At 38.6% G+C, this 16,274-nt stretch overlaps 1 protein-coding gene across 1 annotated transcript in view; it reads right to left on the bottom strand.

Moving 5' to 3' along the window:
• Nucleotides 1–16,274, bottom strand: part of GLIS3 (GLIS family zinc finger 3) — a gene marked incomplete at both ends in the record, with an annotated part of 134,743 nt that overhangs the window by 87,054 nt on the left and 31,415 nt on the right. The window contains 2 exons of the mRNA XM_081321217.1: nucleotides 12,750–13,863; nucleotides 15,997–16,201. Coding sequence (XP_081177343.1) covers nucleotides 12,750–13,863; nucleotides 15,997–16,201 — 1,319 coding nt within the window. The remainder of the gene's footprint in view (nucleotides 1–12,749; nucleotides 13,864–15,996; nucleotides 16,202–16,274) is intronic.

The raw sequence follows: 16,274 nt of genomic DNA on the forward strand, positions 1-16,274 counted from the left end.
CCTGCCTGTACTTCTGGTAGTTCTCGATCCACATACTGCTGGAGTCTAGCTTGTAGGATTTTAAGCATAACTTTACTAGCATGTGAAATGAGTGCAATGTGCGATAGTTTGAACATTCTTTGGCACTGCCTTTTGTTGGAATTGGAATGTAAACTGATCTTTTCCAATCCTGTGGCCACTGTTGAGTTTTCCAAATTTGCTGGCAAATTGAGTGTAGCCCTTTTACTGCATCGTCTTTTAAGATTTTGAATAACTCAACTGGAATACTGTCACCTCCACTAGCTTTGTTGTTGCTCAGCTTTTCTAAGGCCCACTTCACTTCACATTCTAGGATGTCTGGCTCGAGGTCAGTGACCACCTCATCGTGGTTATCAGGGACATTAAGCTGGTTCTTGTATAGTTCCTTCTGTGTAATTTTGCCACCTCTTCTTAATCTCTTCTGCCTCTGTTAGGTCCCTGCCATTTTGGTCCTTTATCATGCCCATTTTTGCATGAAACATTCCCTTCATCTCTCTAATTTTCTTGAAGAGCTTTCTGGTCCTCCCTATTCTATTGTTTTCTTGTTTCTTTACACTGTTCATTTAAGAAGGCATTCTTATATCTTCTAACTATTCTCTGGAATTCTGCATTCAATTGGGTGTATCTTTCTTTTTCTCCCTTGCCTTTCGCTTCCCTCCTTTCCTCAGCTATTTGTAAAGCTTCCTCAGACAGCCATTTTGCTTTCTTGCATTTCTTTTTCTTTGGAATGGTTTTAGTTGCTACCTCTTGTACGAACCTTGTTGCGAACCTCTGTCCGTAGTTCTTCAGGCACTCTGTCTATCAGATCTAATTCCTTAAATCTATTTGTCACCTCTACTGTATATTCATTAGGGATATGATTTACTTCATACCTGAGTGGCCTAGTGCTTTTCCCTACTTTCTTCAGTTTAAGCCTAAATTTTGCAATGAGAAGCTCGTGGTCTGAGCCACAGTCAGCTCCTGGTCTTGTTTTTATTGACTGTATAGAGCTTCTCCATCTTTGGCTGCAGAGCACATAGTCAATCTGATTTCTGTGTTGACCGTCTGGTGATGTCCATGTGTAGAACCGTCTCTTGGGTTGTTAGAAAAGAGTGTTTGCTATGACCATCGTATTCTCTTGACAAAATTCTATCAGCCTATGCCGCTTCATTTTGTACTCCAAGGCCAAACTTGCCTGTTATTCCGGTTATCTTTTCGCTTCCTACTTTAGCATTCCAATCCCCCATGATGATAAGGATATCAATTTTTGGTGTTAGTTCTACAAGGTGCTGTAGGGCTTCATAGAAGCGGTCAATTTCATCCTCTTCAGCACCGGTGGTTTGGGAATAGACTTGGACTATTGTGATATTGAATGGTTTGCCTTGGATTCGAACTGATATCATTCTGTCACTTTGGGGATTGTATCCCATTATTGCTTTTCCTACTCTTTTATTGACTATGAAGGCTACTCCCTTTCTTCTGAGGGATTCTTGCCCGCAGTAGTATACCTGATGGTCATCTGAATTAAATACACCCATTCCTGTCCATTTTAGTTCACTGATTCCTAAAATGTTGATGTTCAGTCTTGTTATCTCTTTTTTGACCATGTCCAGCTTTCCTTGATTCATGGATCTTACATTCCAGGTTCCTACGGAGAAAAAAATCTTTACAGCATCGGACTTTTCTTTCACCATCAGATACATCCACAGCTGAGCGTCTTTTCGGCTTTGGCCCAGTCGCTTCATTCTTTCCGGCACTACAAGTACTAGTCTTCTGCTCTTCCCCAGTAACATATTGGATGCCTTCCGACCTGAAGGGTTCATCTTCCAGCATCATATCTTTTTGCCTTTTGGTACTGTCCATGGGGTTTTCATGGCAAAGATACTGGAGTGGGTTGCCATTTCCTTCTCCAGTGGATCACTCTCTGCTATGACCTGTGCATCTTTGGTGGCCCTGCACGGCAGAGCTCATAGCTTCACTGAATTACGCAAGCCCCTTCGCACGACAAGGCAGTAATCCATGAAGGGTATGTATGTATGTATGTATGTATGTATAAACCAGGGGTAGGTAACCATGGCTCTTTTATGACTCGTGGACTTCAACTCTTAGAATTTCTGAGCCAGCATGTCCATGAGTCATAAAAGAGCCAAGGTTGCCTACCCCTGGTATAAACAAACAAACAAGTTTTTTGAAGGAATTGACAGGAAAGCGAGAATGAAAGATGGAGTGGTAAAGGGTGGGATCCAGAGTTTTTCTTCACTGGTTACCAGTCTCCATCTTTACATATATAAATACTCTCTCACCAATGAAGAAAACTCTAGATCCCACCCTTTATCAGTCTCCATCTCTCATTCTTACCTTCTTGTCAATTCCTTCAAAAATGAGATTCTTACACTTTCACTTAATGCAGTTGACTATTTTTATTCTCCAGACACAGAAAAAAGGAATCATGCAAAAAGATTATCTCAAAGGCTTCTCCGAGTAGACATTCTCTGATGTTGTTTTCATGTTCCACAGATTCTTCAGATGCTGTTGTGCATATGCAAAGTAATTTATATTTACATTTGCACAACAGAATATAAAAATATCTTGTTCATTAAGAATTGGAATGTGTTTTTCAATCCCTTCCTCTTCTTGTTCCCCCACCAACCATCTCTCTCTGTGGATTCAGAGCTGTAATTAATACCTTGTTGGCTCCTAAAATATGTTAAGCAATTAAAACTGGCCTACTCATCATAATCAGGGTATGGCTAACCTTAAAAACTTTATTCATTATTCATGTGGAAAAACACAAAACTAATTTTAGATGTCATTCATATGGTAATATCTTTACAGTTAGAGACACAAGCTTAATAGAAAGAGGTGTTCTGTACAAAAAAAACATGCAGCTTCTCATTAGGGTCTTCTTGTGTCATACAGACATGGGAAAATCAACTGCTTTCTTGATTAAAAAAGAAGCATTTAAGAGGAACAATCATTTTAACAATTTAATGATATTTTAATATCTGCAGAAATCCTATAGTTTGGTTTTTAGGCTATTTTTTCCCCTAACATGTAATCTTTGTCTATTTTCTCTTATTCTATGAAGCCTGTACCTTGCTCCAGTCTTTCATATCTATTGTCTTAAAACCTCCTGCTGTGTATCTGGAATAACCTAATAGCTTGTTTTTGATTATGAAACACAATTTTATTTATTATCTGACAGTTCTGAAAGAATGCCATCCAAGCTATTTGGATGCTCTGGCGAGCCAAAACGGAAGTGGAAATATTAATGCACTGAAATCTTCACCACAGATGCAGTTCAAGATAACTGATAGCCAAATGCTTCTCTTTGCTGAAGATAGACAACATTTATACATAAAAAAGGATAAACTGTATGATGAATGACTATTTCTTTCATCACTTCGATTTCCCTGAATAGATTTTGAAGCACTTTACAAATATTTAAAACCTGCAAGAACTGAGAAAATGAAAAAAGAACTAGAAGAAGTAACAGTATGCTATTCAGGAAATTGTAAATGAAGACAGAAACAGGATTTCTATATCCTTGGTGGTAAGTTCAGAAAGGAACATGTAAACTCATTGTTCTCACAAAACAATAATAGATGGCTGCTTCCAGGCGCATGAAGGTAGAGATAAGAAGAAAAGCATTTTTGGAATTGTTCTATTTATTGAAAAAGAAGAGCGTTCTAATAGCAATAGTACTTAGACTTATATACCACTTCATAGAGCTTTACAGCCCTAAGTGGTTTACAGAGTCAGCATATTGTCCCTAACAATCTGGGTCCTTATTTTACCAACCTTGGAAGTATGGAAGCCTGAGTCAACCTTGGGGTGGTCAGGATTGAACTCCTGGCAGTGAGTAGAGTTAGCCTACAACACAGCATTCCAACCACTGTGCCACCGTGGCTCTGAAATAATTCTCCGCCCCCATTCCAATCAAAATGAAGCGTATATAGAAATAAATATAATAACATTGGTGTGCCATGCAAGTTCTCCTACCTTGCCACCTTGGGTTGCCAGCTTCAGCTGAAATCAAACCTGGAGATCTCTCCTTCCAATAAATGTGTGCATTTATGTATACATGTAGAATAGAATAAAAATCAAATATATAAGTATGTGTAGGTGTGTGTGTGTATCTAGATCAATTCCTATACAAAGAAAGTAACAGAATACATTTATATTAAGTGAATTGATAACTGAAAAAAGGAACCCCTTCTTATAAAATAAAATTATCCATCAATATGAATCAGTCATCATTCCTTATCAGGCACAAATTACTCTCAGAATTGCACCACAAACACACGTCCCTATCCTTCATAACAGCAGAAACAGCACAACAGAAGAGGAAAATGAAGCGGGTAGAAAAGGAAGAAAAGAAAGAAGCCCCATTTAGACATTTTGGAAGTCTTAAATTCACCCACTGAGAAGGACTTTCCAGGTAGTCTTTAGTGTTCAGGCTAATCCTGATCCAGATGTTAATCTCTGGTTACTCTAATTCAGGGGTGTCAAACTCAATTTCACTGAGGGCCGCATCAGCATTGCGGTTGCCCTCAGGGGGCTGGGTGGATGTGGCCTGGGTGGGTGTGGCCTACTGGGTGGGCATGGCTAAAGTGCGTATGGCCTACTGGGTGGGCGTGGCCAGCTCTACATCGTTCGCTTCAAGGGTGCCTATGGGGGCCTGGGCAGGAGTGGGACAGATCTGAGGGTCTCTGGCAGAAGGAGGGTCTCTGGGCCAGGGCCAAGGCAGTGGGGGCCGTTCCCTTACTGTTTCCAGGATGGCTTCGCGGGCCGCATGAAACCACTTCGCGGGCCGGATCTGGCCCCCGGGCCTTGTGTTTAACATGTCTGCTCTAATTGCTTGTTCTGGTAGGAAGAATAAGATAATTTTAATTGAGCTGTGTATACTACATGATGATGCTTCTTGTGAAATATAAGCCAGAATACTCTAACCTTGGCCCTGTTTTTAAATGTCAATATATATGCAAGTGGCCTCATTTGTAGTGATAATGCAGCAAGAAAGTAAGAAGTGGGTCCTTGTTCCAACCTGAATATTATTACCCTTACACCAGGTGTAATGACAATATCCAGTATTATGCATCTATTTTCCCATTTGGCACATTCCTTTATTCAATCATTGTAATTAGCTGCTTGGCACACAATAGCCACAGCTATAACAATTACTATGAATTCCATTATTTAAAAGCACTGGCATGTCTTTGTTATACATTCAACTCTATTGGGGCAATCACAATACCTTCTTCTTTTAATGGATAACTTAAATTGTTTGTATAGCTAAAATTGCCATGAGATTTTTTAACAGTAATTAATCACCCTTAAAATAAACAGGCTGATTTAGGCATTCTTATAACCAATGTCATTGCTATTTATTCAGTGAAAGCAAGTAATAAAAAAAATGTTATTGACTTTGGCATAAGCAGGAGCAGCAGTGCTGCACAGACTCAAAAAAAGGCCTTTTATTATTTTTTCTCTACTATGGACAAAAATATTAAATAAATAATACGTACAACATCTTACTACTACAATAGCAAATGTGTTATCTTGAACAGCTTTCTGGACGAGATCCAAAGCTCTTTGGGTAGCATGTAAATGCTTCAAAGCTTTGTTTCCACCTCAAGCTCAGCAGCACCAGAAGATGCTTGTGAAATTGACAATTTGAAAAATCTAACTAGGCAAAGATGCTATCCAGCCAATTTGGTCCAATTCGTGTAAAACAACTCTTTTTTTTTAAATTGCAGGTAGTCCTCAAGATAAAATTGTAATTGCAGAATTGTGGGTGTGCTGAAAATGGCAGGAGGCAGCAACATAGGCCAGGAACACATAGCCTGACCTCCTTCCATAAAATGAGGCCCAGAGATATTAAAAAATAAGTCCGCAATGGGTGACGGCATGTGGGGAGTAGGCCCAAGCCTTGCAGGGTCCCGGTGGGGCGAGATGAGGGCAGAGAGGCAGAGGGTGCTGCAGCGACTGTAACATTGAAACAGGGTCAAAAGTAGTTTTTGGGGGGTCTGTCATAACTTCAAACAGCCTTTAAGTAACCAATCATATCTCAAGGAATACCTGTACCTGTACCTTGACTTACTACCACAATTGAGCTCAAAATTTGTGTTAAGTGAGTCATTTGTTAAGTGAGTTTTGCCCTTTTATGACCTTTCTCGCCACAGTTGTTAAGTGAATCACTGCAGTTGATAAGTTAGTAACCCAGTTGTTAAGTGAATCAGACTTCCCCATTGATTTTGCTCATCAAAAGGTTGCAAAAGGTGATCACATGACCTTGTGACACAGCAATGGTGTTAAGTATGAGTCAGGTGCCAACCATTTGAATTTTGATCACATGATCATGGGGAAGCTACAAAGGTCATAAGTGTGAAAAACGGTTATAAGTCACATTTTCAGTGCCGTTGTAACTTTGAACAGTCACTAAATGAACTGTTGTAAGTTGACGATTACCTGTATTCTCATCAACTATGGGAAACATAGATATACTGACAGCCCATCAAGTCAGACCTAACTAAGAATCCAAATCAAGAGAAAATTATTTTATTGATAATAATAACATAGATATTAAGAACAGAGTATCTTTGTAACTAGTGGAGGATGAAATCAAAGTTCTGAATTCATTCATTTTGAATATGGCAGATTCAAAAGCAGTATGCAAAACTGAACAGTCACAATCACAATCACTGAAAAATTGGAAAGATAAATGCCTCCATGCAGTTCTGCCATGTTATGATTATGTTGTGCTTGGACAATACTTGTTCCTATATATTTATGCTGTTTATTATTTGTGTTGTCCTGAATCTCTTTTTCCTAAAGTATGCTCATTTTCTGTATTGTGTTCTCTGAATCCTCAATTTTGTATTTTGACTTAATCTTTACTTAATAAAAGCAAAGTTACTTAATCTTTACTATCTCCATTGGGTTCTGGTCATTCCTTTTGTTCTCTAGTATTCTCCTTGATGTGTCCCTGTAACAGCAAGATGCCTAATAAGTTACTTCTTTTTTATGACTACTATATCTGGGCTGAAAAACTTCCTAAGACCACTAGATGGCAGCAAAGAGATAGAGAAAATGCTTTGCTACTGTCTAATGGTTGTTTGAATGTTTGCAACACATACAGCAACTCTATTATTTTTTGTCTTTTTCTATTGAAATTTAAACAATACTACTTAGAGTAAAATGTACTACACATTTTATCCCAAAGGTGCTTTTTCAAGAGGCAACTGGACTTTCTTGTTTTTCTTTGAAGATACTTCACTTCTCATCCAAGAAGCTTCTTCAGCTGTTTCACATGAGAAGCTTCTTGGATGAGAAGTGAAACGTCTTCAAAGAAAAACAAGAAAATCCAGTTGCCTCTTGAAAAAGCACCTTTGGGACAACTATGACGTGGATGACTGAGAATCTACATAGACTACACATTTTAGTGTCATAGAAAAAGCCTGCCCTACCCTTTATTTTGTACAAAAAAAATCATGGTACCTGAAAACAATATTCATTTTAAAAGTAACAAACATTGTTTTGCTTATTTGTGCAAATATTGTTTCATGTCCATTAATTTCAGCAAAGTCTTCTGTGAACTTCATTATGCTGGAGTTCCATGCTCCATGAGATTCAGGGTAGTATTGTCAGACTTGGGGCTAAATCTATACAAATCTACACAATCTGCACTCTTTTTCAAGAGAGTTAGAAATAAATGAACAACTCAGGCTGCAGTAACAGGATGTTCTCAAATGCACATATAAAGCAAGTACCAGCATGTAACAGATCTACTAGAGCAGAACTTGGAGTTCATAAGACTAAAAGTTATATAAGTAGCCCAAAAGTATTAGAGGGTGGCAGGAAAGAGATAATGTATTGCACCGGACAACCCTCTCAAGCTTTCAGGAAAAGAAAAGTAACTGTGTCCTTCCATTATGTCAGGAATCCTAATTAGCATTAAATGATATTCCACTGTTGATTCAGATAAGTTTGTTTGCTTACTGCAGGGGTAGGCAACCTCGGCTCTTTTATGACTCATGGACTTCAACTCGGCTGGCTCAGGAATTCTGGCAGTTGAAGTCCATGAGTCATAAAAGAGCCGAGGTTGCCTACCCCTGGCTTAGTGGTTTGTTCTTAATGCATTCTTCAGTGCAACTAGGAAAATATTAGACAAGAGAATTATTACCATATTGGTCCCACAAAAGGAAAGGCAGATTAGATAAAAAAATAATATTTCCTGTACAAGATAGCTTTATCCGTTGAAACCTTATAGAAAAAAGTGTTTTCTATACTACGCACAAAAAGATGTATAATTTTAAACTGATGAAATAATTGAAATCATCATTTTAGAAAGAAAAGACAACCACAATATAACAAAACAAAGGAAAGTGGGGAAAATGTTTTTAAGGGAGCATTAAAGGGCAAACCACACATATAAGATCACTCACATCTATTTCTTATCAGAAAAAGAAAGCAACTGTATATAGTAGACATTTATCTCATTCCTCTGTGCTAGCTTGTTTTTGCTAAAAATGACCCCAAAGTGGCTGTTTTGCCACTCAAATGCTTGCTGCTAAAAATAGCATTTGAGCAATAACCTGTACCAGATGTGAGAATATTTTATTGAATTATGATTAACATTATCAAGTTAACTAAATAACATAAATCCAAGCTGCATAAAGAAAAAATATACAGCAGGCACACAAAAATCTAGTCTTTAAAGAGAGATTTACTGTACATATGCAAATTTATCATTTATATAAAATATTACATTATGGTCAATTGCTATTGACATAAATTACAAAATCTATCCAAATTTGATAGACCTGTACTTCCTGCCTCTGATATTTCATTATTTTTACATTATGGTTGTTTTCTAATGTAGCCATTTAAGATGCCTTAATCAGTTGTTACATTATCTAGTTTTCCAGTGTTGAGCAATTATTATTCTAGCTCGTAAAATTAAATAGAGAATAAGTTCCTTTAAGTATTTTTATGCTTGAGATTTAATCACATAAATAAATGTAGTCAGCCAACTTAATTGCCCCACACTGGAAAAGAATCATGTTAAAATAATGAAATATCAGAGGTTGGTACTTATCTCTCCAAAAACTGTATGTCAGAATGATTTTGCCTTATCATATGAACTATAAAAAGAAGGCAAGAGATCAGACAATGTACACATTGCCAATCATTGTTTCTTTCCTGTTATCTTGGTTTATTATGTGTATTTTATTTTGTACCTTTGAGCCAGTGTGCACTCCTGACAACTGCCCCCACTGGTCCCGGCAGTTTTCTTGCAAGATTTTTGGAAGTGGTTTCCCAGCCCTCCTTTCAAAGCGTCAGAAAGAGGGACTTCCTCAAAGTCATCCAGCTGGCTTCATATCTAAGGCAGGACTAGAACTCACAGTTTCTAAGTCACTGCCTTTTATCCCTGGACCAAACTGGCCCTCTTATTATATGTAGGTGGTTCTTTTTATGGCACTATATAGGTTGTTTCTTCTGAGTAAATGTTTCCCAATTTAGATTATTCTCTAACAAATCTGCAAATTATTCAACCTTGTGTACACCTTTTAATCCTTAAACTAGCAATTGATCAGTCCCCACTCTTTCCTTTGGCATGTCTGAGAGAAAGTAAGAGAAACAATGATGATAACAAATAAATAATAAATCACTATGCACTATATCTGCGCTTGCTCTTCAATCATTCCGTCAATAGACACTGCAGAATTCTCACTTGTTCAGAATCACAAAAATGGAAAAATACTGACAAATGACGGCTATTGGTAAATATTTCAATCTTTTAAAGTATGCTAAAAGTTATTCATATTCATTTTGAAAATCTCTTTGTCCAACCATTTATTTTAATACACATTGCTGCATAAGTGTACATAATGCTCTGCTGTTAGTCACTCTTTTGATGGTGGCAGTTGTATAAAGCTATTAGAACTAAAGGTAATCCTCGGATTACAACAGCAATTGGGACCAGGATTGCTGTCACTAACCAATTTTTTTTAATCCCATTTATATCCCGCCCTTCTCCGAAGACTCAGGGCGGCTTACAATCTAAGAAGCACAAATCAATGTGCTTAGCAGTAGCCTTCATTCTATGTATATGCCTGCTTATTAGGGCTTTCGCCCCCCCCCAAGCGGCATTATTACAAAGTCAGCTTACTGCCCCCAACAATCTGGGTCCTCATTTTACCTACCTCGGAAGGATGGAAGGCTGAGTCAACCTTGAGCCTGGTGGGACTCGAACCTGCACTAATTGCAGGCAGCTGGTGTTACTTAAGGAGGCATTAGCCCACTGCTCCACCAAGGCTCCTATAGTGTGATGCCATGTGATCCCATTATTTAATGACAATTGCCATCAGAACATGCAGATCATTTAGCAGGAAGAAGCGGGAATCCCAGGTAAGGAGCATTAAGAGTGCCGGGAGGGGTTGGGGGAAGCTGCACATGGGTCTGGGAAGGCTGTGGGAGACTGGCAGAGACTCTGCGTGGATCAGGGAGGCTGGGGGGGGCTGTTGGGAGAGGTCATGTGTGGGTCTTGGGATGCTGGGGAAAGTCTTGAGAGGAACAGCAGAGGCCATGATGGGTTTGAGAAGACCTCATGGAACCAACATAGGTGTGACAGGGGACTGTGGGAAGGAGAAAAAGTGGCAGGAGGTACTTAATGAAGAAACTTGTGACCTTCCCTGACCAGCTTCCTTTTTGACTTAGCTTGGGAAGCTACCACAAATGCTGATCATGTGAGAGGCCCACTGCAACATCATATTTGCAAGCTGGGCGCCCAGGTGCCTGACTTACAGTCATGTGAGCATGGGACTCTTGTGACATCTGGTACTTGGGGACCCAGCTGTATGTCCATTTTTTTTCAGTGCAACTGTAACTTTGAATGAATGGACATAAGCCAAGGACTACCTGTACTTTAATCCACACCTAGGATAATGAAGGCATAATTGATTGCAAAAATGTTTGCACAATGACTTGCTTAAGTGGAATAAAAGTACTAAATATGACATTTGCACAAGAACAAAAATACGATACAGAGAGGTTTTGAATTGCAGAATTATGGCATTGAATTTTAAAACAATGTTAAAGAATCCAGAGTGGTTTTTTTCTTATTTCTTATTAGATTCTCTTTCTCCCTGGCTTCTCATCTTGCAATAAGTAAATATAAGTAGTTCCAGCCAATGTGATTCTAATCAGTAAACAAGAGAAGGATGAACAATATATTACGCTGCAAGGAAAAGTCCAAAAACTCAAAAAAATAAGGAAGAAAGATCTTATATTAACAAAAAAAATCTATGGAGTTTAATCCATTTATATATTTCTGTTATTTAAATAAACTAAGTTATTGTTGTTTAAGTGTGAGGCGATCTTATAAAGAATATGCAACTATTGATCAAAAGGATTTGTGTAACTATCCCTTCTCTTCCTCTTTCTCGGAAGTGAAGGAAAAAACACAACATAATTATACATGGAGGTTTTTCACATTTCTCACAATCCTACCCAAACTCCTTTCCTGAAGCAGGAAGTACTTTTATAGCAAATGATAAGCTCAATAATTTAATAAAACCATTTGCTTTGTTCAGTATTACTAAATATATACAACTGAATCAGCCACACTGAATGTATAGTTTGCAAGAATAATGTATATTTTGTATCTTGGGACATCTTGTGATATTTAATTTTCCATTTATATTATCTCAGAACTGTAAATTATCATTTAACCTCAGTAATATTATGAAGTCAATAATGGTATTAGACTTTGTAAAGCACTGGAAATCAGTTGATTATGGTTATATATAAAAGTAACAATACTTCAAAAATAGTCCACATTTTAAAAATGCACTGATAGCAAGTAAATATTTGAAGATCATTTTCTTACATTAAAATATAGAGAGGGTGATTAAACAATATACTATTGTTGCAATGTGAATAGATATGTTCAAATATATCCAGAATACCTCCTTCTCACCTCCTACATGTGCTAGACCACAATTACCTCACCAAATACCCTGCATGGTTTTTAAAATATTTCATTTTATATAGTAATACATGTTATTTTTACATTTGTAGGCAGACAGTTAAAATGTTAAACAAAAACAATCCAAGAAACTTTGGTGCTTGAAAGCAAGTTAAAAAAATATATTTAATATCTGGCTATTTGCTGCATTTTAAATCACCCAAAAATATAGTTCACCATCTACTTGGAGAAAAAGGAGTTTCCTCCAGGAACCTGCCATTTATTAGAAGATCTGAAAAGAGCTTACATATACTCAAAACTTTGTATCCGAGATGGGTAACCATGATATGCAATTCTACTACTCACAGAAAGGCCAAAATTCATCATAGGCAGCAGTAATTGATTTGGATCTATTTTAGGGGAACAACGGTTTAAGAATATATTACATAAATGTGATACTGTGCCCCCCCCCAAAGATCAGACCATTCTTTTTCCTAATTTGCCTATTTCACTTTAACTTTTTAAACCAAAACAAGTTTTCAAGCACCCATAAACAGAAGATGATTTGTTCCACTGTGCTCTAGCAGCTGTTTAAAACATAGCATTTTTCTCCACTCATACACTTCACATTTCTATGTATTTACTCATCTTCCTGAATTAATATAAACAAATCCCTTTTCCTTTTTTTATTGAGATGTTTTTATAAGAAAACACCAGCATAGCATTGAAAAAAGAAGATTTGTGGATCTTTTGAGTGTGATCAACACCATTTTAAACTTACCGTACATTTGTTTGGCTTCTCCCCCGAATGCACTCTCATATGGATAAGCAATTTGTAACGGGCGTTAAATGATTTGTATCTTCGAGGGCACCCAGCCCAGAAACAAGTGAAATCTTCCCCTTTCCTCTGGTCAATGTGAATTTTTTCTATATGTCGCACAAGTTCTTCTTGCTGATCGTAGGAAGCACTGCAGTCTATCCAACGACAGCAGTGCTTGCCACTGAAATCTTCAAGTTCACTGTCTTCATCTAAAAAACAGTTCTGGATAGATGCAGGCAAGGAAAGTGGACGGGAATGGTTGATGAGTGCATGCTGATGTGCGTAATAGGGAGGCGGTGGACCATGTGGAGGAGGAAGCACAGGGGGACCCAGTGAAGAAGCAGAGGGAACACCATTTGCATTTCCAGAAAAAATATCCCCATGTCCACCCTTCACAAAGCCCACTGGTTGGCTCTCTACTAAACATGTACCTTGTTGAACCATCATATTATTTGTGATCAACGGCGGCAGATTGCTTTGCTCCAACTGTTGCATGCGCTGGTATTCACCATTTCCATTTTCACTGTAGTCTGGAGGGCTAGCATTGCAATTAGCCATAAGGAGCCTTTTTTGAGGATTTGGTATAGAGCAAGTCTGAGGGATGCAACTTCCCTTTATTCCTAAGAAATGCCCATAAACTTCAGGTTGAGGAGAGATGTTGCATGGAGATGTTCTTGAACCATTTATATAGGCAACTAGAGAAGTAGGGGAGGTGCGGATGATCGTATTGAAGTCAATCCCGATGCCATCAGACAAAGGGGACAGAGACAGGGCTCTCTTTTTTGCGGAATGAGATCTGGCTGAGGAATGGTGAGGGCTAGAATAAGGTGGATGGTTGTTTTCCATACTGAGCAAGTAAGATGGCAATGAAGTAGAAAAGTTGTTGGACATCGATATCCCAGATGTAGCATTTGTGACATCACCAAACTGACTGCTATTTTGTGAACTCGAGTTGGAGGGAAGAGAAGGATAAACTCTATAACCGTGAAACCACTCTTGTTTGACACTTTGTATTGACTGGCTTTCGGAAAGGCTCAACGTTGTGGACGCCAAAGATTCTCGTGATACGAGGGATCTGTAGTAAAGATCAGAAAAGAAAGAACAATGTAATCTTAGCAATTGAATCCTAGATCTTGGTAATTACAGGTAGCCTTTTGACTTAGAACAATTCATTTAGTGACCATTCAGAGTTACAGAAGTTTTAAAAAGTGACTTATGACTGTTTTTCAAGCTTAGAACCATTGCATCATCCCCATGTCACGTGATCAAAATTCGGACGCCTGGCAACTCGCTAATATTTATGATGGTTGCAGTGTTTTGGGATTATGGGATCACCTTTTGCAACCTTCTGACAGGCAAAGTCAACGGGAAAGCCAGATTCAGTTATTTATTTATTTAATTATATTTGTATACCGCCCTTCTCCCGAGGGACTCAGGGCGGTGAACAGGGCACATATAAATAGAGAATACAAAAATTAAAAAGAATTAAATAATCGCCCAGATAAGAACAATAACAGTATAAAAACCCCATTAAAAACCCTAACATCCCCCATCAGGCCAGGCCAGCTTGTTCAAATAAATGGGTCTTCAGACCGCGTCGGAAGGAGCGAAGGTCCGGTGCCGTCTGGAGCTCGACCGGCAGCTGGTTCCAAAAAGCCGGAGCACCCACAGAGAAGGCCCTCCCCCTGGGGGCCACCAGCCGACATTCTCTGACCGGAGGCACCCTGAGGAGGCCCTCTCTGTGGGAACGCACAGGGCGAAGGGAAGTTGACGCCAGCAGCAGGTGGTCCCTGAGGTACTCCGGACCCATGCCATGTAGGGACTTAAAGACAATTACCAGAACCTTGAATCTCACCCGGAAGACAACTGGTAACCAATGCAGCTCGCGGAGCAAAGGTGTAACATGGGAGTACCGGGAAACTCCCAAGACAACTCTCGCAGCTGCATTCTGTACCAGTTGGAGCCTCCGAGTGGTCTTCAAGGGAAGCCCCATGTAAAGAGCATTGCAGTAGTCCAGACGAGAGGTCACGAGCGCATGAGTGACCGTACACAGGGCATCCCGGTCCAGATAGGGCCGCAACTGGCGCACCAGGTGAACCTGGGCGAAAGCCCCCCTAGTCACGGCTACTATATGGTCTTCCAGAGTAAGCCGTGAATCTAGGAGGACTCCCAAGTTGCGAGCCCTATCTAATTTAATTAATTAATTTCAGATACTAACTTAACAACTGCAGTGATTCACTTAACAAATGTGGCAAGCAAGGTCGTAAAATGGGACAAAATTCACTAAACAACTGTCTTGCTTGACAACGGAAATTTTGGGCTCAATTTTGATCATAGGTCGAGGACTGTCTGTATATGGAACAATTGGTATACACAGCTCAGTTACTTATTCTTGATAATCAGAATTAAAACTTTAAATCTTGATCTTTATCTTTGCATATTCAAATAAGCACAAACACAGCTGTGACACATACAATACTGTGTTACCATAAGAATTTAGCCTTTCACCACACTGGAAGTATGTGTACATCTCAAAAGCATCTTCTGGAGAACATTAGGCCCTCATGAAAGACCAGTAATATAAATAGTCCTTCAAGCTTTTTATCTGCAGTTCCCTGCTCTTTACCTATTGCTAAAACCAATTTCCAATGTCGTCGTCATCAGCACCAGCATTATATGCCTTCCCCATAAAATATGAAAAAAGTAAAAAAAAAAGATTCTGCCAATTTTGGTTACAGAATCATTCATTTCATAGGCCACCTCCCATCAACCACAGATCTTTGCCATAAGAGATTAGACATCACTGCTTTATATATAACATTTAAATAATAAATTAATCAGCTTGCTACATTTATTTACTAGAAATATAACTACTAATATTGCCATGTACATTTGCTCAAGTTTATTTAATGTGTTTCTTTCATTTATTTAAAGCTCACTAATATTACTATAGCCCATAATTCCAATATCGTGGAAGTAAACTCAGAATAATCACTGGCATGTACAAAACTAATTATTAGTGATAAATTCAAAATGCTCTAAGGATGAGAATATGGTGGTCGCATTTATTCTTGATTGCAATACAGTGTTAAGTGGTATGGACCAGGAAAGATAATTCTAAACTGAATGACATAAAATATTGTTTGGATGATGCAGATATGACAATCCTTGCTATCTTATTGAAGAGAACAAAAACAGAATGCAAGACCTTGTATCGGATGGTATATCTGGATTCGACATATTCATAGCCCTCTGTAAACTAGGGCTGATTTGGCTGCATGCTGTTGAGACCTGCTGAGCCGAAGGAGATAGAGGTCCCAGCCTCTGAACCACCATTGGACTGCTGGTGATTATCAAATTGTTACAGCTGTTTTTTCCAATGGACTTGCACTGAGATCCGTAGACAAAAGCTCCTAAAAATAAAGAAGTCAGTTAAACTATGACATTATTTTTGTAAATGATTTCAGTTAATTAATTTCTAGTATG

This window comes from Vipera berus, assembly GCF_964194415.1.
Source record: "Vipera berus genome assembly, chromosome: 2".
Lineage (NCBI taxonomy): Eukaryota > Metazoa > Chordata > Lepidosauria > Squamata > Viperidae > Vipera > Vipera berus.